The sequence below is a fragment of the Amphiura filiformis genome, chromosome 17 (assembly GCF_039555335.1).
Source record: "Amphiura filiformis chromosome 17, Afil_fr2py, whole genome shotgun sequence".
In the NCBI taxonomy this organism is placed as follows: domain Eukaryota; kingdom Metazoa; phylum Echinodermata; class Ophiuroidea; order Amphilepidida; family Amphiuridae; genus Amphiura; species Amphiura filiformis.
The window spans coordinates 53,706,417-53,731,114 of record NC_092644.1 but is presented as its reverse complement, the minus strand read 5'-3'; the positions used below and the strand labels follow the sequence as shown (position 1 = coordinate 53,731,114).

The following is a 24,698-nucleotide window of genomic DNA, read 5'->3' as shown; positions in this document are numbered from 1 at the left end:
CTTTATTATATGTTCCAGCTATGGTGACACTTCCATTCACTGTCATCAGAGGTTTGTCTGACCATGAAGGATTGGAGTTATATAAATATACATCCATGGTGTGACTGAATGCAATGGAGCAAATAAATCTGCAATCAATACAGCCTTGATATGCTAAAAATTGAACAGGGCATGTGTCTCATAATCACTCTATTACCTCTTTGAAAGTGACTGAGGTGTCATTGAAGCTGGAACAAATAATAGTAACATGCACATAATAAAATGTATGTGCTTAGTCTGCTTGCACACACATGAATACCGCTTTAATCTCCAGCAACCAAGTACATTCACAGATACCATAAATATCTAAATTAACCTCAGTTGAATGAAACAAGGAAGCAAAGACAATTTGTAAAGTAGGATTTGGACATTTGACCATGGAGTTGGTGGCAAGTGCAGTGCTCTGCCTACTATCCGAGTTATCTATCTAGTCCTATGGTGGATAACAAACTTACGGCCAAATATCAATATCTTAAGAAAAGTCAGCCTGCAATCTTATGTCGTTGGCAACATTTTCTCCATCAATGACACAAAAGAGTTCTCTCCCTATTTTAATGTCATAATGATTTATTGATTTTCATCATCAAACTTCCTAAAACTTACAGTAGGATTATAATTTTGTTGTTTTAATTTTGGACTTACTGCACATTTAGCAACTAGAATTGTTATCAAATATTGGACTAAATATTATGGCATCTGTATTCTATACACATATATCCTTGACTTAAAAGGCACACATTGGAAATCCTCATTCTTCATGGAAATGGCCAGACAGTAACATGAGTAGATGTATATTTCACTTTATGAGCACATGCATGTCTTACAATTACAGTCTGATTTTCTCATAGGCCACCCAAGCCCTATATAATAGGAATAGCACTGGTCAGTTAGCTCTCACTTCCCATGTTTTTTCAAACAAGGAAAAAGAATTCTTTCCATGTATACACACACTATCATGGGACCAATACAATTCTTCCCTGTTTCCCATTCACTGTCATTAGCTCTTCATGTGCGAAAGCAGCGCCCTCCAGAGGGAATTCCATGCCAATGTGTGGTCTAATCCATCCTGCTTCAATACCAGCGCGGATGGATGTTGCAATCTCTCTTCGTTCTTTCTGTAAGGAAAAAGAAGAAAGCAGAGATGTGAATTGAAGATTGCAAAGATTTGCTTGGGATTTCAAAGAAATTGTCAAGTGAGTTTGCACCAGACTGTGTTTCTATAAAATAAAAACAAGCTATTAAAAGGGCATTTCGTGATCCACAGCACCCCCCCCCCACTTTTCTCAAAAAAAGATTTGTATGCCACTGGAAACCTCTGGCTACATTTATGTTTATGTACAAAAAATAATTCTTGCAGACTTATTTGTTCAGCAAAAATATCGTGAAAATTGAATTACGTTCTGGTAAACCAGAACGAAATTACAACACATTGTCTATGGAGCAGTGTAATGCACATAATCTTGCATAACTCGCAAACGCAATAGAATCAGAATCAAAAAGCTTTTTTGGGGATATCTACTGACAAATGTCATAAAAAGAGGATGCTAGGATCACAAAACACTCCTTTAAGTGGTAAAAACTGAAACAGCTCAAAAAGACATATCTTAAATATCAGTAAAAATAACAAATCAAAATGATAGTTGTCTACTATGTAGAAAACTGCATGTTGACATTTTCTGATGGAGCATGGAAACTTTATTTAGGCTTCTTACTTGAAGAGTACCTCATACTATAAAATATACATGGCTCACACTCACTCAGACACCCACCCACCCCTACACACCTTGGTTGATTTTTGAAGCATGACACCCACAATGGAGCTTTCTTTTGGCATCAGTAATCTTGGGTTGATTTCAATTGTTCCTCTATTACCAACAACCTACAGGAAAACAAAACATACTGGTTACTTCATGTGAGAGGAATGCAAAGCCAGCAAAGAATATGCACAACATGGAGATAGGGTTATATTCAGCCCTTGAATTAACACACAACACCAATGGCATTTTGCCATGGGTGCCCATCCCCACTGCCGTGATGCCCTCAAAATATGTCCTTTACCCAAGGCAGTCACTTGCCATGCCCTCTAATGAAGTTGCAGTTGGTACCCCAGCCCTGCCTCATCATTATAAAATCATCTATCTATGTTTGTGTGTGTTTTCTTCACTTTTGAGAAATTGCCTTGGTGCCCTTCTCAAATTTTCAACAGTTGCCATGATGCCCTCTTGAAATATTACAAACTGCCATGCTGCCTTGCCTTTTCAATGAAAATCCAAGGCAATTATCAACTTGCCCTAAAAAAGTTGCCGTGCTCCTTCAGATCCTTAATTCGAGGGCTGGACTTATATTGGGGATCATATACATTCATATCCATTAACACCTTCCAAAGTTGTTTTAAAATTTAGCAGTGATGCTAACATTTATATCAAGAGTACAATATATTTAAAGGCTGTCTTGTGTATTTTTGCGATGCGATATTTTGTAATTGCTAATTAGTGGGCACTAATTGTAAGGTTATGATCGTTATTTAAAAAATAAGAACACTATACTAGCTTATACTGTAGAGATTCCATCTATAAGCATATATTTAGCTTAGCTAATCCAAAATAAATCTAAAACCTAACCCTAATTTTGTGTAAAATTACACGAAAGAATAACCTTTTATATAGGTCTGAAAATTGTTTTTGGATGAAAGAGTCGAAGGGCAGACACAATCCACAAAATCATTACAATAGATTAGTCTTACATGTCTGTACAGCAGTATGTATTGGTAATATAGTTGCTCAAATTCCATGTTTTTGGGGAGAGTGTTGTTCGCCTCATTCGTCAAAAAAACAACAACACTAAATAGGCATATGCTTGTAGTCTTGTAGATGGATAAGACAGTAAATTTGCATATAGGTTTGAAACATTCATTCATTTATTATTTTTCACTCATCAAATAGCAAAAAGCTAGAATACATACAAAATCATAATACAAGGAATCACAGGAAAGGCCAAAAAGAGGCCTGAAAGTCTGTGATCCCTAGATTGGTTAATTCATCATTTGACATGGCAGCAGATTGTCACTTCAATGCTCATGATCAATAATAAAGTAAAATATTTGGTATCAAACCACAACATTTTATTTGCACAACAAATATAACAAATTTGTGCAAATCAAATATTTTACTTGGACATTATTATTGCTTGTAGATGGAATTCTAATGGTATATGCAAAATATAAAATAACACTATCAATAAGAATATTGATATAAAAAAAAAACACAAGGCATTAATGTCATGTCACATTTTGTGCCTTAATTAACTCATCACTTGCAAGTCCATAATACTTACTGCAATAATACCACCCATAGACAGTAGCTCCAAATCTCTCTGTAGATTCACATTGGCTAACATTTCTATAATTACATCTACACCATCACCTTCTGTGGCAGTCTGTGGGTAGAAAACAATTGAGAACAAATTAATCAAATACAAATGATATCATTATCACAAGATAACAAGAACTCTGCAAAGGTCATTCAATAGGCTGAGATATAACTAATTTGCATGTTTTCATTATCAAAGTACATTTGAAAAACCTCTACTTTTCAGTCAATTTCATGCAACATATACATTGCATGTGGTAAATCCTTCTGCCATATTGGATTCTAACTCATGATGTTGACAAAACTGCAGCATACTGTAAAACTTAATTTTGCTAGTGCCTTCAATTCAAATTGTTAAATTAAATTGCCGCCAAATAGTTCCATTTATAATGGTTTTACATTGCAAGAGGATGCAAATTTGTGAATTTAAATTGGCATAAAAAGTTGGCTTCTTCAATTCACCAAATTAAGTTGCTGTGAAATTAAAGTGTTTTACAGTATATCTAAAATTCTTAGTCAGTGGGAGTGGTCTATTTTGTAGACTGGTAGAGGTGCGCGTATGTATCCCGTTGTTACTAAAATAATATTTAACCAACTAAGAATGAGAATAAATTATAGTCATTTTTGTTTTTACTATCCTCTACCTATGATAGACGACAGACAGGTCCAATATTTTTGTCGTAGTACCGGCTGCACCGGCATCCACTACTCAAAATATTAGACCTGACTGTCGTCTATCACACGGTAGAGGATAGTAAAAACAAAAATTCATATTGTTTATTCTCTAAATGAGAGCATGGTGGCCTAACGGTTAAGACTCATGACCTAAAGGTTGTGGGTTCAAACCCTGTCAGAGCTACAACAGGACCACTTTATCACGTTAAACTGTTAGATATAGAGAAATTCAAATTTTAGGGGGACATGTTCACTTTTTGTATACAAGGAGGTTTATTTAGGAAATATCCACTTTTTGGACTCCCACACGAAAAAACATACTTTGCCACATCTAGCCCCCTCCTGCAAAAAATCCTGCCTATGTGCCCGATGATTTCAAATATCACTTACCAAAATCTCATCACAATAATCCTCACATCTGTGGTTGAAAACAAAATGGGCTCCAAACTCTCGCACTAGTCTCATTCCATCCTCAGTGCCAGCAGTGCCTAATACTGTCATACCATATGCACGGGCAAACTGCACTGTTGCCATTCCAACCTGAGTGGATATGAGATTATTGCATGTTTTTATTACATGTTCAATGAACTAAATACACTGAGTTTTAATTGTTTACTTATAACATGATCAATCATGCTTTTAAGATATCATGAAGGAAAAGTCTTTTCATAAAGCTGGACCTAACAGGTTCTCTGGCTAAAGAATTTTCAAGGTCCACAATGTCACTAATGGCACTAATTGTTTTTTTTTTAATAGGTCACTGAAACCTGTTTCAATGTCGATGAGCTAAAATACATGATGCAATGTAAAATTAAATATTTCAATGACATTTAGAAAGTTGTTGCAGTTCTTGAAAATTAGAAACCATGTTAGGTCCTAAGATGTAAAAAAAAACATTCTTCTTTCATTACATTATAAATGAACACAAATACACTACAGTTTTAAATAAAACAAAAACCCTGTAACTGAAGATAATACTACCTTACTTAAGGTATACAAGTTCTATGTTCCCTCCTGAAAGCCTATTTGAAATTTAAATAGGCTTAAATTGGAATTTAAAAATGATAAAAAGCATTGGTAGCCTATTTTGATTTGCACCTGGTCCAAAATACAATGTTAGACATCATTGAATTTGGTCGCAATGGCTCATTATGTAAGAAAAGATGCAGTTTTGAATATTGAACATTCATTAAACTCTCCCAAAGCATGCTGAATGTAAAATACAGTTTATTCTGCATGCTTTGTGAGGAGTTATATGAACAAAAGTGAAACTTTCAAAACTGCATCTTTTCTTGCATACTGAGCCATTGTGACCGAACGCTACAATGTGTGACACATTGTAATCAGGATGAAACAAAATCTGCTTCCTGAACTTTTATAATTGTTTAATTTCAAGAAAATTAAACAATAGGAGTTTTTTATTTTATCTCTCATTCTCTCTCTATTCAGTAAATCAAACAAAGTTTAATCTTGACGATGATGATGCAGCAGAGAATTGTTCCAACCCTGCTGTTTGTAGGGCAGCACAATATAAATTAAATGGAAGTGCTATCATCAATTATTTTAGACTCACTTTAGTAAACAAAACCTCAATTCCTGAATTAAGGCACCACTCTCCACTATTCACTTTTTGTGATCACCTGTTCTCGATATGCTGTGCACATACAATATACTATACTTTGAAATCAGCAGTAGTAGATGGATGTGCAACTGGTATAAACTTACTCCCTATTCCAGAACTACAGAACTAATTTTTTTGAATAAAAAGAATATTATCTTGTTTTGCCAGATAAAACATAGCTAAATCCTAATCTTTTAGTTAGTCCTAACTAGCAATAAAAGTCAAATTTTAATATTTAGCCAATTTTTGGAAATAAGGGCCAAAAACATGCGTTTTTAGGGTGTTTTTCGTATGCTGTGACAATCAAGCCCAAAGACTTGAACTAAGACTAATTTCCGTTTATGCATTCTAATTTTTGGAAAAGACATGTTTCATTCTTATAACCAACCATTTAATTGAAGTAATACATAAAAGTGAAAATTAGAGCAAACTTTCGGCATATACTCAAGATTTTGAATGCTTAAACTTGTTCCAAGTCTGTGATTTTTGTGACTCGATTGTCAGAAAATATGCCGAAAATGCATGTTTTTGGCTCTTTTTTAAAGAAATTAGTAAAATAGTGAACTTTTTATTTTATCTCCAGGATTGAGCTATGTTTCATTTGGCAGAACTTCATAATATTTTTTATCCCAAAAAATTAGTGCTGTATTTTTCTGGAATGGGGAGTAGCATGTATATACATCAGTCAATCAATACACATCTGGCACTATATTTTTGACACAATTTGCAGCGGTGACTGCCAGGGATGACTGCGAGTGTAAAACTTACCGATCCACTAGCACCATGAACTAATACTGTCTGTCCTGCTCTTGCCCTAGCTCTGTAAACAAAATCACATCAAATGACAAAATACACAGGGCACAAAAAGTATCCGTACATTTCAAACAGCATAGACACTAACCCTAAATTACCAAATGAAATTGTCAAATTTATATAACTTGAGGAATAGAAATAAAATTGCATCGTGCCAAATGAGTTATCAAAATATGCAGAATAAAATTATCTATCTATTGATTACTTTATTTAGTAATTTAGGCTGAGTGTCTTTAAGATATTGCTTTTAGTGTACAGATACTTATTGTGCGCAGTATACAAATGAATACTATTGTTTGTTTGAGTTTTGCATATGAGGGGGAGTTGCAGATTCCAACCACTAAATAGAAATCTGGTCTGGTCCCAATTTTTGCCGGTCTTACTTTTAAGAAAAATGGTAACACATCTACATTAAAGGAAATCTGTACCATAAACTAATCAATGGCTATATAGTTGCAGTAATAATAAAAACAACAAATAGTAAAAGTCCCAAGCTTATATACGTCCAAATAAAGGAGAAATTCTTAATTCCTTACGATGATCAGCGGTCAGTTTGCAATCCATGGTGGCTGCCATATTGATACCTGATGTATTTTTATTACGCTGTAACGGTACCCGATTTTGAAATCAGCAAAAGCCGTGCCACAAGCCTCGTCCCTCATAAACTTTGGTGACATGAAGAGAATACTACCAAAGTTCAGATTCAACATTCGTTCAAAAGAAAACGCAACAATTTTTACCCATAAAACTACAGAAGAACATAAAAAAATGTATTTTTAGTAATATTTATGATCAACAACGTCTTTTGAGAACGAAAAGTGTAAAAACAGCACTTAAAACCAAAATTCGCTGTGGGGGTCGCGAATGCCACACAGCAAAACACGCTCGCGGAAGGTAGCAGTGGGTCTGTGTGAAAGGTTACACTACCGCTTGTGGCAGAAAGGATTCGCAAGCAGCTACCATGGCGGCTTCCTTGAATCGCAGAAACGAAGGATTAAAAGCCCTTTTTCTTTGTTAGGATATTCTGAAATTCATATATGTTTAATTTAGGGGTGTATAACTATATTAGCCATTGATTAGTTTATCGTACAGATTTCCTTTAAGATTAAAATGTGCATGATTTTGGCTAAAATGCCTAATCTCAGATATGTTGTATGTGCATGCACGTAGGCCTACGTTGTTATTATATTGCAAAAATAGGGATATGCATTTAAATTACTACACACTAAAAAACCCAAAATGTTCTGTTCAAATTTTGGGCGCATTTAATTTCACAACACATTAATTTTGCTTGAAAATAAACTTTAATTACTTTATAAAGAAGTTAATAACATGCAAATCATATTAAATAGAAAACAATCAGACCAATGTTAGAACATGTAAGGGTGTGTATTGTAACTTTTATGTTTGCAAAATATGCAAATGGGAGTGTAAAATTCAGTCTGAAGTATTTTGTCTCTTAGTTTGTGACTAAACTTGATTGCTTTTACTTATATGCCATCTTAATTAAATCCTGTGTCTCAAAGCTGCCGCGCGCGTTAGTAAAATCGTGCGAGTAGTCCTCTTTGAAAATCAAGAAATTCATTTTTTTTTATCTCTTTTTATTTTTTTTAAACAAAAAGGCGAAAACAAAACTCAAAAATTTGTATTTGATTTCAAGTTTTCAATTTTTTCACAAACTTTGGACACAAAAATAATAAAAGAGAATAGTAATAGTTTGTAGCAGTGACTTTTTTGTCTGCTATTCCAACATTTGCAACATTGGATATTCTGTACTGACACATAAAAAAAAATTTAATAAAAAAAAAATGCAGTAAAAAACACTGCATTTCGCATTAGGTTTTCAATTTCTCACAAGCTTTGAAACACAGGATTTAATTAAGATGACCTTATATTAACTTGAGACCAAACAACAAATCTGATCTAAATTTTGAGTTTATCAAGTACCCTTACCTCTGCATAAGTGCTCTGTATGCTGTGAAGTATGGAATGCCTATTCCAGCTCCACCTTTGAAATCCAATTGATCTGGTAGCGCAAACACGCTATCTTCACTACATAATGTGTACTCTGCATATGTCCCTGTTAATGAAGCATTGCTGTATACCCTATCACCAGGCTAAGAGAGGGGAATAGAGGCAAAATGGTAAAAAAGAATTAATGTCAATGTTATGTAATTGTAATAACAAAACCAGCACATGGCCAGGCCATTTGCTTTTTTATAACCTTAGTTATTTTTTATTATAGAGTATTATTATGTTGAGCAGCAGGACCTGCGGCAGGAGGCAGATACATAAATAGAGGCACTTCTAAATCTGCGCATATCAAGGATTCTCGCAAAATTCTTCTGCGAGAATCAAAATGGATTTACGCACACTGTCACAGATTTCTAGGCCTACCCTTAGGTGTCCTAAGTCATTTCCTACTCATCAACAGTGCACAAACCTTTTTAATTATTGCCATCTCTGATAGACATTGAAATAACCTTTAGTATGTGTATGTATAATAATTACTACCTCTAACTAAAAGGTTCACAATTTCTATGTTCCTCCTAAACTTTTTTGAACTAAATCACAAAGTTTTTATGAAATCACAAAATTATACAAGATAAATTTGTTGGTACACAAAGTAGGTAATTGTGTCTCCTAGGTACAAAACACACCAAGGATCAAAGGATACCTAGAATATTATCAATATATAAAAACATACAGATTAAGAGCCAGGTGTACCAACTTGACGTGGGGAACAAGACAGAGACAAAAAAAGATAAACACTAAATGCTGTATGTAAAATAGAGAGGTGTACACTAACACTACACAAAAATTCTAAACCACAGGGATAGTAGACAAAAGCTTACCAAATCTCTCTTTGTCTTGTTCCCCACATGTTGACATACCTGGCTCATATCTTTCTGTTTATTGGTAGCCTATTTTGTTTTACCAGAGAAGATGTACATCTTCTCTGGTTTTACACACCTGGTTCAATTTACATTGTCACACATCTTTGTGCTCATACAGAATGTAACCTAAAGTTGTGAATATTCTGAATGTATTCCAAGAGTTGAATGTACAAAAGTACAACTTTCAAAACTGCCTCTTTACTATAATGATCCATTGTGACCAAACACAACAATGGGTTACATTTATCTTGTGTGTAAAACAAAAGGGGCTACCAATAACTTTAAACCAAACTTTATTTTGTTAACAACTATTTGATTTACTGCACAAAGTCTTAATAGGAGGAACTTAAAACTTGTGAACTTTTTATTAAAGGCATGTGAATCCAAGATGTACAATAGCTGCCTTTTGACATTTAAAGTTTGCAGCACAGTTTAGGTGTCCAGGCTGAAGGGAGCTGGTTTTGAGATGCTTCCAGGAGCAACTGTAATCACCTAATGAACGATCTCAAAATCCCATGTCTTGTGAGATAAAACATTTGTCAACTTTATGGATTCTGCAAATACAATCTCAAAATACGACATGACGCAGCCAACTGCACACATGATATTATTTTGAAGGCCAGTTTCTTTTAGGTCATGTGAGATTGCATGTGAATCACAACAACTTTGTAAGTAAGCCCATGATTTCTTATATTTTGATGTGGATCAAGTTCAATGTGGGCAATAATTTCAGGGAAAAAAATAACAAGAGGCACCAAAGGCAATTGCCTTGGGTGCCCCATGCCTTTGCCTTGATGCTCCTCAAAATGTGTAACTTTGGGTGTATTCTTTAGCATGTGATTGCCTTGGTGCCCTAGCATGCCTTAGCAGAATTGCCTGGCTGTCCTCGCAAATGCAAAATGAACGTTTCCCTACATTTAATATACTGCGCCAAGAAAGTATCCTTACACTTGGAAAAATAATCACAATTTCAAAACTGAACCATATAGGGGTGAAATTGTTTTTGTAATAGATGCACTATCTCATCTTGCACATTATGACACCACATTGAATCCAATGTGACCTCCAGAAGTAAAGTTACAAGCAATTAAAAGTGACAAATTTGCCTATACAAGGCGCAAAAAGATTCCAACAAGCGCAACAAAGAGACTACACAGTTTCTTCAATGAAGCTTTATTTAAAGCAGTTTTTTATTTCAGTTTTTACTTCTCTGTACTTTTCATAAATTGCATTTTATTTGTCAGCTCTTTTGTTTCAGTTTTCTTTTGTTCCTTTTGTTTTAAATCAAAGGCACACACAAATTAGCCATTTACCACTCTCAAACCAGATGTCTAGTCCGTGGAGTTTTGAATAGGCCAGTGTGTCACTTTTAAAACTGGACCTTCGTCTAATCAAATGCTTGTAACTTTGCTTCTTAAAGTCACATTGGATTCAATGGGGTGTCAAAATGTGCCGGATTAGATCCATTCCATTAATAAAACAAATTTACCCCAATATGGTTCAGTTTTGAAATTGTGATTGTTTTTCCAAGTGTAAGGATACTTTCTTGGAGCAGTATAGTATATTATTATTAGGTGAAATGTACATTACCCTGAAGTTGGTGACAAGATGGCCACAGCTTTCTACAGTGCCAGAACAATCAGCACCAGGAGTCCACGGTAGATTGGGTAAGTTTGCATAATGACCTGATCTAATGTATGCGTCAACTGGATTCACTCCTACTGCACCTACTTTGATCAACACCTGTTATGAGGAAATGAAAGGATGCATTGTCATCAATGATGAACACTTAGTTTGCATAATGACCTGATCTAATGTATGCATCAACTGGATTCACTCCTACTGCACCTACTTTGATCAACACCTGTTATGGGAAAATGAAAGGACACATTGTCATCAATGATGAACACTTAGTTTGCATAATGACCTGATCTAATGTATGCGTCTACTGGATTCACTCCTACTGCACCTACTTTGATCAACACCTGTTATGGGGAAATGAATGGACACATTGTCATCAATGATGAACACTTAGTTTGCATAATGACCTGATCTAATGTATGCGTCTACTGGATTCACTCCTACTGCACCTACTTTGATCAACACCTGTTATGGGGAAATGAATGGACACATTGTCATCAATGATGAACACTTAGTTTGCATAATGACCTGATCTAATGTATGCGTCAACTGGATTCACTCCTACTGCACCTACTTTGATCAACACCTGTTATGGGAAAATGAAAAGTCACATTGTCATCAATGATGAACACTTAGTTTGCATAATGACCTGATCTAATGTATGCATCTACTGGATTCACTCCTACTGCACCTACTTTGATCAACATCTGTTATGGGAAATGAAAAGTCACATTGTCATCAATGATGAACACTTAGTTTGCATAATGACCTGATCTAATGTATGCATTAACTGGATTCACTCCTACTGCACCTACTTTAATCCCCGGCTTTAATCAACACCTGTTTGGAAAATGAATGGACACATTGTCATCAATGATGAACACTTAGTTTGCATAATGACCTGATCTAATGTATGCATCAACTGGATTCACTCCTACTGCACCTACTTTGATCAACACCTGTTATGGGAAAATGAAAAGACACATTGTCATCAATGATGAACACTTAGTTTGCATAATGACCTGATCTAATGTATGCGTCAACTGGATTCACTCCTACTGCACCTACTTTGATCAACACCTGTTATGGGAAAATGAAAAGACACAATGTCATCAATGATGAACACTTGCATTGTCTGGAGAACACATTGTTATCATGAACACTTGCATTGCCTGGAGAGTACTCACCGTTATCAATGAACAATTGCATTATCTAGTTTGAAAAAAAGATCACAATATATTATGCACTTAGCCTTCAATCAAGGCTATGAACATTTGTATTATCTAGTTTGAAAAGGGAACGGTCAAAATCTAAATGTCGAGATCAATAACAATGTGTTAAGAATTTATTATGCACCTACACATAACTATTCTAATCAGTCATCATGGTCATACAACAAATGCAACTAAGAAATACATCAGTTAATTTTTAAGTTCTTGATTGGCTAGTTTTAAGATGCATTTCATAGAATGCCTATTACCCACCTATAATAGTCTATGATACTCATGATCAGGTAGGGTCATCTGCAACCAGATAGACAACACCCTAAATCATGCACTTGCCCAATCAGACTATACTATGTGTCTACAAACTAGGTTGTAAATGTTAGTGAATTCCTCCCCAGATTAGATCTTTTAGAACGCTAAAATTGAGCTCCTCTATTACACAATGAGCAATTAACAGCACACCTCACCTTTTAGCAAATGAAGACATGTGTTTTACTTACCTGATCATTCTCTGGTTCTGGCATGCTCACGTCACTGAATACCTCTAGTACATCTGATCCACCCCACTCTGTAACCCTCACAACTCTCATGCATTTAAACATACGAGGTACTACATGATGGCTATAGGTAGGGCTAGTGTCATCTGTGGAATTGGGATCATATGGAAGAACCTGAAATGAGAAAGAGAATTATCAAGCCTCAAACAAAGGTTTTACACCTGGTGAAACTAAAATATGCTCCTGGCTCATATGCCTTAAAATTTAAGTATAGGTACTAATTTGGGCTATTCCAGTTAAAATCCATACACTTAAGGGGGTACTACACCCCTGGCCAATTTTGTGCATATTTTTGCAATTTTCTCAAAAATTATAGCACATTGGTGACAAGTAAGATATGTATATTATATGGGCAAGGACTGCAACTACTGTACTGAAAATTCAGCAACCCAAAGCAAGTAGTTATTGATTTATTGATCAAATATTGGTTTTCCCTCATTTTTGACTGTAACTCCATAACGGTTGTCTGTGCTGAAATAAAATTGCCAGTGCAGTAGTTGTAGTCCTTGCCCCTATAATCTACATATCTTACTTGTCCCCAATGTGCTATAATTTTTGAGAAAAATGCAAAAATAGGCACAAAATTGGGCAGGGGTGTAATACCCCCTTAAGGGAGCGAGTTGGCGCAATGGTTGTTCCCTCTTGTTGTACAACCGAGTTTCGGTTCATGCCCAGATCATTCCCAAGGACTGTATAATATGTGTTGGTTTATCCTGATCTATGCTCGCTCTCACAGGTTTTCTCAAGGATCTCTGATTTTCTTCTGTTTTCATAATCAGTGATTTGTTGTTTGGTTATCAAAAACTTCCTTTTCATCCAATGGAATTTAAAATGGGGCTACCTGAAAACAGATAATAATTATCAAATCTTTATCAAATTGCTCTAACATTTGCTATTCATCCGCTTCAGTAGTAGATAGACATAGATGTATGTTTCGTCCAAACATTCTTGCAAAAATATGAATTTTGATGAATTTCAGGGTTTTCTGGTTCGTCAAATCACTAATAATCCCTTTAATATAGATATATACTTACAACGAAAGCGGATTGTGATTTATGCTTAACCGAGTCTGCATGTCTCCTCAACTCAGTACGATGAGCCCTGTGAGTACTTGTACAGAATCTACACAGCACTTTTGTGTCATCCCCCGGCACTCTTCGTACCCACTCCATCAACCCTGGCTCTTTCTCCCATTTCTCATTGTATCGTTTCTTGTATTTAGACCATTTGCCTGGTGTTTTCTTCTTTGGTGTTCCTTGTTCAGATGTCTGTGAATTTATGGAAGTATTCATCATGGAGGCATCGCCACCTGGTGTTCTTAGTTCAGAAGTCTGTGAACTTAACATGGAGGCATCCCCACCTGGCATTGTGCTTGTAGAATTCTATAGTTTTGAAATTAATTAACAAAGTATTTAATTGTTAGCCCTGACTAGAACAACTTATATTTAAGAAAGATAATATCAGTTACTGTACTTGCAAAGATGTATCTTCAAAAATATCCACACTAGAAATAGCCACATACAACAACAACAACAACAAAAACACACCAAAAAACAACCCTACACATTTGACAAGATTTCTTGCATGATACCAAAGGTATCATTTTACAATGTTCTTTTATGCTAGAGCTTTTCTCTGTATTTATACTTTTATTGATCAGAGTAGAGTTGACAATGAAGTCACATTGCATTTAGAGTTTGTGTTTGAGTTACAATCAGAATATGAGTGTTTTGAGTCAGAGTTAAAATGTATTATGGAACACCCTATACATACATCAGCTTCATTATCCTGTGGAAGTAGAGTAATAGTGACAGTGCCACCATCATCTTCAGCCTGGCCTCCATTATGTGCACCTACACCAGTGTTTTCATGAAGTTCAATTGCGATCATTCCGCTGGTATTTTGCTCACTTTCATTTCTCCTCTCAGAATACTGGACTTCATTATGTCCAGCAGTGTTTTCGCCAATTTCAACCACCATTCCTCGGGTATTTTCCCCATTCTCATTTCTCCTGTCAGTGTCATTTTCTGAAAACAAAATGATAAAAACAGTCAATATGGCATGTTAAAGCAGGCCTCAATTGTTTTGAAAATTTTCTTGCATCTAAGACTGTCTATCTCAAGATCAATTATATATAGGGTGACATCCCGCTATCTCTAAGGTCCGCTATCTCTAAGGTTCGCTATCTCTAAGGTTCGCTATCACTAACGTGTAAAGTCTATGGAGACAGAATCCGCTATCTCTAATAGAGAAAAGGTTAGCTATACCTAAAAAAGGTCCATAACTTCTAAGGTTCCATATCACTAATTTAAAATAAGGTTCGCTAGTTCTAAGGTTCGATATCACTAATTTTATATAAGGTTCGCTATCACTAATTTAAAATAAGGTTCGCTATCACTAATTTTGAATAAGGTCCGCTATCACTAATTTCTTGAAGGTTACGCTATCTCTAAGGTTCAAGTTATCACTAATTTCAATAAAGGTTACGCTATACCTAAGGTTAGCTATCACTAATTTTAAATAAGGTTAGCTATCCCTAATTAATTAAGGTTCGCTATCTCTAAGGTTCGTTATCACTAATTTAGATTAGGGTTACGCTATACCTAAGGTTAGTTACCACTAATTTTAAATAAGGTCCGCTATCTCTAATTTTAAAAAAGGTCCGCTATCTCTAATGTTAAAAAAGGTCCACTATCTCTAATTTTAAAAAAGGTCCGCTATCTCTAATTTCAAATAAGGTCCGCTATCTCTAATTTTAAATAAGGTCCGCTATCTCTAATTTCAAATAAGGTCCGCTATCTCTAATTTCAAATAAGGTCCGCTATCTCTAATTTTAAATAGCGCCCGCTATTCCTAATTTTATATAAAGCCCACTATACATCTCTAATTTTCAATAAAGTTCGCTCTTTCTAATTTAAATTAGCCCACTATCTCTGACTTAAACAATTATTTTAAATAAAGCGTGAAAGGCGCCCTCGAGTTGAATAGTTTATACGGGTGAAAATATACACATAAAGTACACGAACTCTTAAAAAAAGAAGCCGTTTCTTAAACACACTAAAACTAAATTACAAGATAAAGTAGTCAATAGATAGAGAATTTTGTCATGCATATTTTCATGGCCTGCTACTATAAACTTGATGTGGGAGTTACCACCTGTTGATGGAAGCAGGAGGCTGCGGTCTTCGGATGGCTGGTAAAGCTGCCGATCTGAAGCCGGATGTGTTATTGATGTAACTGCTTTATGGTAGGATGTTCCAAATGACAATGACCCCAAAGTGACCCCTTTTGTTGGGAAAAAATCCTTGTTTTCCTTTCCATCACATGTTGTTTGGAAGATATAAATTGCATAAAGGACCCCCTGTTCTGATTTTGATGATATCAATGATATATTTAAATATGGAAGTAACTCGACGTATGGCCTAAAAATGCGACCCCTATTTAGCACCTAAAGTCTGTGGAAAGTTTTTTTGGGTGGTATGTACCATTTAAGGAGCACTTCCATGCGTTTTCGTGTCTTTATCTATTTAAAATGCACGTGAAAAAATGAGGACATCCACAAGCGCGTGCATGGGCGCCACCAGGTTTTTCGCTGTGCGTGCGTTTGCGGGAATAGGCCTACATTCATTTCCAATTTAATAACAGCTGCGATTAGGGATACATGCTAAAATTTGCCTGAATGGACTTCATCTTAGTGCAAAGCATCCTTGATATGAGAAGAACATGACAAGGTCAAAAGTCAAATGCTAAAATGGGCCTAAAATTGGTGCAAATAATCCTTGATATGAGGTGAACATGAAAAGTAAAGCTGAGTTTATCCGAGGTCAAAGGTCAAACGAGTTCAAATGTAAAAATGGGCCCTTAATGGGCTTTAACTTTGTGCAAATCATCCTTGATATGAGGGGAGCATGAAAAGGTCAACCTGTGGTTACACAATGTCAAAGGTCATATGAGGTCAAATGTGAAGGGAACATGAAAAAGTCAACATGACGTAAAGGTTAAATGATGTCAGAAGTCACTTACTGATATTTGTGGTTCTTCATGTATGCGTGTGATCAGAGCAGTGGCGTAGCTGGGATTTTTTCCAGGGGGGCAAGCCTGTATGGGGCGGGGGCCCAAATACACCAAACGAAAATGGGGGTAGAGTGCGAGTGGTGCGGCGCACCCCATCGAAAAAAAGTGTACTTTCAAAGAAAAGTATACACTTTCAAATATATCAGAGAAAATAAAAAACAAAAGGTAAATCGTTTAAATTTGGCAATACAGTGGCCCAAGAGAAAAATGGTAAACCGGGTTATTACTGAGAAAAATTTGCTTTTTATTACTAATTTGGTCTTAATAGAAATGAATTTTGGCCATAATTCTTGCTAATTTCCTGGTTAAAGTCTTGCATGGCTTCGCTAAAAATTTCAATTTCAGACAATTTTAACCCAAAATGAAGGTAAATTTTACGTAAAAGGCCAGTGCTTGTGTGCCTTTAAGATTTAACAATATTACCATATTTCGGTCCAAAACATGGTGTTTTGGGAACATACTGTAGGCTATTTTAGGGGCCTGGACCCGGTACCCATCTGGTCTAATCGTAAATCCATTTAAGTTTGAAATAGCTCAATGGTAAATGACTTAATCGGCCAATTTTGTATCGATACTGAACATTTTCGGTTGGGGCATGCTACAAGAAACATGTCGGACACAGCCTTCTTGACCACCTTTTTCGACTTTTCTTTTTGGGTTGACCATTTTATTGTTTTAGTCAATATACTGTTCCTACATGTGCTTTTGTGCAATTAGCATTTCAAAAGATTTATATTTCTTTGACTTCAAGAAGTCATTACAAGTATATTGTCGAGTATATTGATAATAATCGTACATGGCCCTACATATCGTAGGCCTATGGATTCCCTCTTTCTCTTTCCCTTCTCTTCTCCATCTTTTTCCTCTTTCTCCATCCTTTCTCTTTTTTCCCCGCACTAGGGGGGCGGGGGCCTAAATAGACAATTTTTGCCATGCTTATTGATAATAATCGTATGGTATTGCATATCGTATGGATTCCCCATCTCTTTTCCCCTCCTCTCCCTATCTCCCCCTCTCTTTTCCCCCTTCTCTTTTTTCCTCTCTCTCTCTCTCTCTCTCCCTTTTCCCATTTTTTTCCTTCACTAGGGGCGGGGTCCCAAATAGCATTAGGGGGCGCAGAGTCTGAGGGGGCGGGTGCCCAAATAGGCAATTTTTGCCAGGGGGGGCAATTGCCCCCCGGCAGCTACGCCACTGGATCAGAGAAGATATTCTCTGGTTTGATCAAGTAAAATAGTGTGAAAAAATTATGATGCATCAAATGGCTTCAATTGGAACTTAATTTCCTTAATTTTGGAAAAATTTCCAATTTTCCAACTTCCTCAGACACCTCCCCCTGCATAGACAATATAGGCCTAATAGTGGATAAACAAGTCGCCGATTTCGTTTTTGTCACCCGGTACTTTATGTTTAACACCATTATTTTATAGGCCTACAATTATAACAGAAAAAACTTGTGCCAAAATGGTCCACCAAATGACTTTAATTAGGTCTTCATTTTGGAAAGGTTTCTCACTTCTTAGGGGGACACAACATATATCCCCAACACCTGAGCGCATACGCGATCGGCTATCAATTGTAGGCCTATACTGGTACGCCGACGGTGAACTGATTCAAATCTCTTTCTGGGTTGTTCGGACCGGACCAGTATAGCGATCTTGCAAACTTTATCATGTTTATTAAAATAAAATTACTGATCATAGCGAACCTTACAGTAAATTAGAAATAACGGGTCCTATTTTAAATTAGATGGGCCTTATAGCGGGCCTTATTTTTTAATTAGAGATAGCGGGCTTTATTTTAAAATAGCGAATTTTATTTTCAATTACAGATATGAAGCGGGCTTTATATAAAATTAGAGATAGCGAACCCTATTTGGAATTAGATATAGCGAACCTTATTTAAAATTAGATATAGCGAACCTTATTTAAAATTAGAGATAGCGAACCGTATTATAAATTAGAGATAGCGAACCTTGTTTGAAATTAGAGATAGCGAACCTTATTTAAAATAAGAGATAGCGAACCTTATTATAAATTAGAGATAGCGAACCTTGTTTGAAATTAGAGATAGCGAACCTTATTTAAAATTAGTGATGGCGAACCTTAGAGATAGCGAACCTTAGAGATAGCGAACCTTAGAGATAGCGGACCTTATTTGAAATTAGAGATAGCGAACCTTAGGGATACCAGGATTGTTAAAATTAGAGATAGCGGACCTTATTTTAAATTAGTGATAGTGAACCTTAGAGATAGCGAACCTTCAATAAATTAGTGATAGCGGACCTTTTTTAAAATTAGAGATAGCGGACCTTATTTAAAATTAGTGATAACGAACCTTAGGTATAGCGAACCCTAATCGAAATTAGTGATAACGAACCTTAGAGATAGCGGACCTTTTTCGTAATTAGTGATAACGAACCTTAGAGATAGCGAACCGTAACCATATATAGCCCCTTTTTATTTTATTACAATTGCTTAAATGTTTTACTTATACCTTTATCGCTAATTTTTGTAAGCAGAAACTGTTAAAAGTCATTTTCAGATGTTGTGCAAAAGTGTAGTCTCTCTAGCTCGAGATACTCTAGCTAAAATACAGGTTTACATTTACTATCTTACATTATCTTGCTGTATTTCAGCTAGAGCTCCAAACGACAAGCTTCGGGTTTTTGGAGAACAATACTGTTACGTAAGATGAAGAAGAAACCCGCCTCGGAGCCCGCCCTACTCATTATTTCATTGTACTTATTGCAATTTGCCTCCACACATTACGTAATCAACACAAAGCTTTTGTGAGGATTAGTGAGTGGATAAGAAATTGACAGTGGAGGATCTGAAGGACACGCCCGATTGTTAGTTGTCAATCATGAATTGCCGCATAGCGTATTAATATTTTACTGCATGGCATTCCGCAAACACCAAGACAAATTATGCCGTATTTTTCCAAAGATCATCTCATATGAAGTAAGCTGAATGCGATCTGTACTTTTGCAACATTCCGATCGCTTTTGATCACCTATTATCGGCGAAGTTGCTTGAAAACACGTGAGTTCATGTTGTGTAAACATAATTAGCATAGACACAAATGAAATTACGATGCAATACAATGCAATTTGAATGCGCAGCAGATCTATAGAAATAACGTTGCCCGGTTTTATGCAGAATTAGACCCTGTCTGAGTCTCTCCAAAGTTCCAATGTTAACATTAAAATTTAACTCATATATTTCAAAGTGTAAGGTACATGTAGCTCCAATTATGGGTGGAAATGCGACCCCTATTATAGTCTATGGACAGATATTTTGTGATATTAGCCCTTGACAATTTGAGAAACTCTTCGGATTAGTATTGGTATTATCCAACTTGGTTGGTCCCTTTTCATATAATGGTTCAACATGTTGAGGCAATTTTAAGCCTGATTGAGCAAATTCCACAAGCCAGGTCCTCATCAAGAAGGACTATTAGTATTATAGATTATTGGAAAATGGAAATTATACAAATTATAGATTATTGGAAGATATCAAACTGATGACAGAACAGCAGATAGCAGATGAAAACATTACACATCAAAATAAAACGATTTTACCATTTGGAAATAAAGCTTTATGATGCTTTCTGCACTTTTACATGATGCAATTGCTAAATAGTATACAAATATATACTGCCATGAGAAGTTCTGGTTAAAACTATGGGCCGAGTGAGATCAATAGTACTATTTTCCTGAGGCGCAGCCCGAAGGAAAATAGTATTAATTGATCTCAACGAGGACCATAGTTTTAACCAGAACTTTCAATAAAACAGTATATATTTGTTTATATCTTCATTAATATGTTCTTTGTTCATTGATTTGTTAAAAGAAAATCATTCGACGTTTTGACTCTCCCGCTTCTATCCTGAGTGAACAGCACGACCAATTTAAGCACAACCTACCCTTCAAAAAATCGAATAGCCTAAAATCGGGCTAACCAATTACAGCAGCGAGAAATGGCGCTATGGCAGTTTCAGCGTCGTGAACTGTTCCGTCGCATCGAATGCACGCACGCGGAAGGCATGGTCAAAAGTACTATTTACGGCTTGGAGGTACTATTTACGGCTCATCCGGGACATTGAAAATACTATTTACGGCCTAGAGGTACTATTTACGGATAGGAGTACTGATGGTAGAACTATTTTTGGTCATGTGATCCACTTTTAACCAATCAATGAACAAGAATATATTAATGAAGTATATAATTAGAAATACCTACCTGCCTGCTGAGACTCAAGCTGAGCTGTCAACTGTTCCACATCAGTCATGATAAAATATCGCTACACCTTTCTAGTATTTCTTGTGTTAAGGTAAAGTATTAGACATTCATATATGAAAGTTATAGCTTCTCATAATGGAATTTAAATTCTCTTAGATTTAATGCAATCAATCGTCCATTTAGGAAACAGATAAATTTATGTAAATGCCATGTTTTGAAGAAGTGTCACTCAGGGGTGTTGCTGACAACTTTATAAACTACCGTACCATTTAAAGTACTGTACTGCATAAAATTAAAAAGCAGGAAAATTGAAACTTTTTCTTTTTCCCCCATTCATATCATGATTGGACCCCGCATTTATCTTTCAATTGCCCACGTCTTGTGGTTTGGAAGTCACATATAATAGTTGTTGGAATATGGATACGGGAATATCTTGCATGAGTATTTCCGATTCTAAAAATAGCAATATGGGGTATGTAAGCTTCCTGCTGCAAGAAAAATTGTTTCAGCTTCCTGCTGCAAGGAAATCTAAGTCCGCTATTGGACAATGCTAAGATCTTGTGCAAAGAGTGCGATGCAAATACAAGAAGAATCAAAGAATCCATTTGGATCAGGAGAAGAGGCCCGAACGTCATGAACAGAGGCGAGGGGCCCACTTCCTTAGTCACGTGTATGATCCTCTCCTGGCTGATAAAACACCCTCGTCGGCGGGATTCGTCCAACCGAAGTAAGGATCAACAACCATCATTCTGATGATGCCTATCGACCATGATAGGCGAAACCAAATCAATCGTGAGTTACATTTTGGTTTTTGTTCAAATGAAATCATTTACAAAGGAAAATTGTGGATTTACAAAATGAAATAACACCTGTAATCACACACTATTTGGTAAATTTTATTTCTCACTTGGCCCGATTTTCAGGGCCGATATTATCTGTATGAAGTGGATGATGGGTGATTGAAAAGTTACATGCACGGCGTGCACGTACAGTAGAAAAGCTACATGCACCGGTGCATTTGTGTGCACCTGGGTAAATCGAACCCTCAATTCCGAGAACTTCCAACATTTGAGTGACAGTGCTTTCTCTTTGGTAATCACCTGTGCAAAATCTTGCAGCTTTTCTCTGCACACTCTCAAGCTTGTTTATTAGCCCTGCTCTGTATGGGTCCCACGCACAACTGGCGTACCGTCTAAAATAGCTATAAAAACATGAATTTTGGAACAAAATAAAGCTTGTCCGACAGAATAAAAGGTATGTTTGTAGAGTTGAAAACAAGTTTAACCTCAAGTGTTGAGAAAGTTTAATTTTAACCTAATAGCCTATAGCTCGGGTGGTCTAAAAGTCAGGATCGCCTGATTTACAAACATACAATTTTCCCCTTGTTTGGCTTAATATATAAGGCGGAAATTATTCGCTTTTATTACTGCGTGAGACAATAAAGTCCCAACTCAGTCTCAAGCTTGCATAAATTCACATGTCATATTGCGTGCGCCAGTCACGCATTTATATGCAACACACAACTAGCGACACGTATTTAAGCATTGCGACCAACTGCGTACATGTATTATGACCAATTACAATACACAATAATTATTTTTTCCACCTTAAGTTATAAACCGAACAAACTAGTGATATATGAATCTTGAAATACCTGTTGCCTTTTTTGGATCGATTCATTCACCATATTTACATGCATGATTTATCATTTAAATATTCTCCAGATCAGAGGTATTTTAGACGGGATTTTAGAGTTCAACCAAGCAGGCCGGCGTCGGGGAACCAAGACATGCATGCATGGCAAAAACCAAGCTAACCCCGGTACAAACAAACTTTTCACCTAGAGTTGGGATGTGCGTGAAAACCTGCCGAATTCGTAGATTCAAACCCGCCCGAACTTACATTATACGGTAAATATGTTACTACTAATGCTAGACTCAATCTCACAAGTTAATATAAGTTTAAGCGTGTAAACTAAGTTAAACAGATTTATAAAACTTCAAATTTTAGGATACTTGTCCAAGAAAATCACAGAAATTGGGCGCAAAATCAGCACGGTCACACACAAAAATGTGCCCAACAGCAGCTGCATATCCGCCAAGAAAGGACCACCCACAATGCATTACGGGAATTAAATACAGAAATAAACAAGAATTGTCTTTAAAAAGACAAGCAACCCCCGGGAAGCAACCATGGTGCCGCCATGGTGTTCTGTAAAAACATTGCTCGCGGGCAATCGCGGCTATCGATCCATGCGATTATAGCGGATTATGCTCAAAAAGGTTTGGCAAAACATTTTCATTAGTCTTCATAAATAATTTGGTGGGGGGGGTTTGGGCACTTTATGATTTTTGGAGTCAAAACTTTTTTGACCCCCCAAGTCAGTGAGAGAATCTGAAACTTTTGCGGCCCCGGCAGTGTTGCCAAAACTTTTCAGTGTCAAGGCGCGCGCATTGACTCGCCAGGCCATGATAAAGGATTCTCAAGTAGCCCAATTTTTTAAGCTTCCAAAAAAGCGCCCAATACCGGATATTTGGGCGGATTTATCCGAATTTAGAACGCAAAACACCTAATTGGGCGGAAAAGCACTTGACTTTGAAACTTCCGGTACTTACGGGGAAGTTACTGGCCGATCAATAAATGGTCACAAAACCCATTGTAATTTCAATTTGGAGCTTCAAAGACTCAAAACCTTTATAAATCGGCTAAATTGAAAGGAAAATACATCAAATTAGTGCCGCGGCCTGAGACTGGCAAAAGTAGCCCAATTTTAGACAAGTAGCGGCATGCTTTTTTGAGTAGCGACAAGTGATCGCCAAGTAGCCCAATTGTGCGCCTAAGGCGCGGCGTTGGCACCACTGGGCCCCGGCTATATCCTTGACCCCCCCCTTTCCAAAAATGTGTAGATTTTTCTTTTTTTCTTCCAAAATGATAATATGCAATCATTATGAAAGTTCCCAATACATTTGGACGCTTGAATAGGGAATTTGCAAAGAAACAACATCATAAACTTCACCTCTATCACTTTCGTTATGTGGGAGACTGCGATTTACTGAGTCGTTCCGACATATTATCATAATCTAAAAATTATGATAATATGTCGGACCAACAGAAAATTATCCCGTTTTACTACAAATAGTGCGAATTTGACAGTTTGCTCATAGATTTGGCCAAAAAAAAAAAAAAGTGTTTGTTTGCCCAGACATGGGGTAGAAAGGAGTGGGTCGGTAGGTCGATTTCCTTTTTTTTTTTTTTTTTTTTTTTTTTTAGATGTGTACATGTGTTGCAGCAAGTGGTGTAAGAGAAAATATACGACATTCAGCCTTACATTTTGTACTTGTGTCAAACTTTAATTATAGGTTAATGAACGTGTATTACTTGTTGGGAGAGAAATTAGACAAAAATAATGCATGCGTGCTGATGTTGATGCGTAGCGCAAGTGCATTATTTAGCGTAATTTCTCGAGTAACAAGTATTAAAAACATGTTCATTAACCTATTTGAATAGTATTTCCTACACAAGAAGATTTCAAAAAATGCATCAACC

At 36.3% G+C, this 24,698-nt stretch overlaps 1 protein-coding gene across 2 annotated transcripts; it reads right to left on the bottom strand.

Annotated features, from left to right (window-relative positions):
• Positions 1-44: 44 nt before the first annotated feature.
• LOC140137973 (quinone oxidoreductase-like) lies at positions 45-23,268 on the bottom strand. Of its 2 annotated transcripts, none has more exons than XM_072159798.1 (12): positions 23,168-23,245; positions 21,153-21,232; positions 14,611-14,864; positions 13,872-14,219; positions 12,781-12,951; positions 11,004-11,156; positions 8,470-8,633; positions 6,472-6,523; positions 4,473-4,622; positions 3,373-3,474; positions 1,823-1,918; positions 45-1,154 (listed from the first exon to the last, which is right to left on the bottom strand). In XM_072159798.1, exons 2-12 carry the CDS (start codon positions 21,199-21,201, stop codon positions 993-995), a joined length of 1,701 nt encoding a protein of 566 aa, XP_072015899.1. In that variant the 5' UTR covers positions 21,202-21,232; positions 23,168-23,245; the 3' UTR covers positions 45-992. The 2 variants fall into 2 exon arrangements, with proteins under 2 accessions (XP_072015899.1, XP_072015898.1); XM_072159797.1 differs by having other exon boundaries at positions 46-1,154; positions 21,153-21,223; positions 23,168-23,268.
• Between the last annotated feature and the right edge of the window lie 1,430 nt (positions 23,269-24,698).

What these genes read in the sequence shown, in the direction of transcription:
- LOC140137973 (XM_072159797.1), bottom strand. Translation starts at nt 21,201, where the DNA reads ATGACTGATGTGGAACAGTTGACAGCTCAGCTTGAGTCTCAGCAGGCA. An exon ending in GCTTGAGTCTCAGCAGGCAG is followed by an intron (nt 14,865 to 21,152) that starts GTAGGTATTTCT and finishes TTTTGTTTTCAG; the next exon opens with AAAATGACACTGACAGGAGA. An exon ending in TGCTTCAAAAATCAACCAAG is followed by an intron (nt 1,155 to 1,822) that starts GTGTGTAGGGGT and finishes TTTTCCTTACAG; the next exon opens with AAAGAACGAAGAGAGATTGC.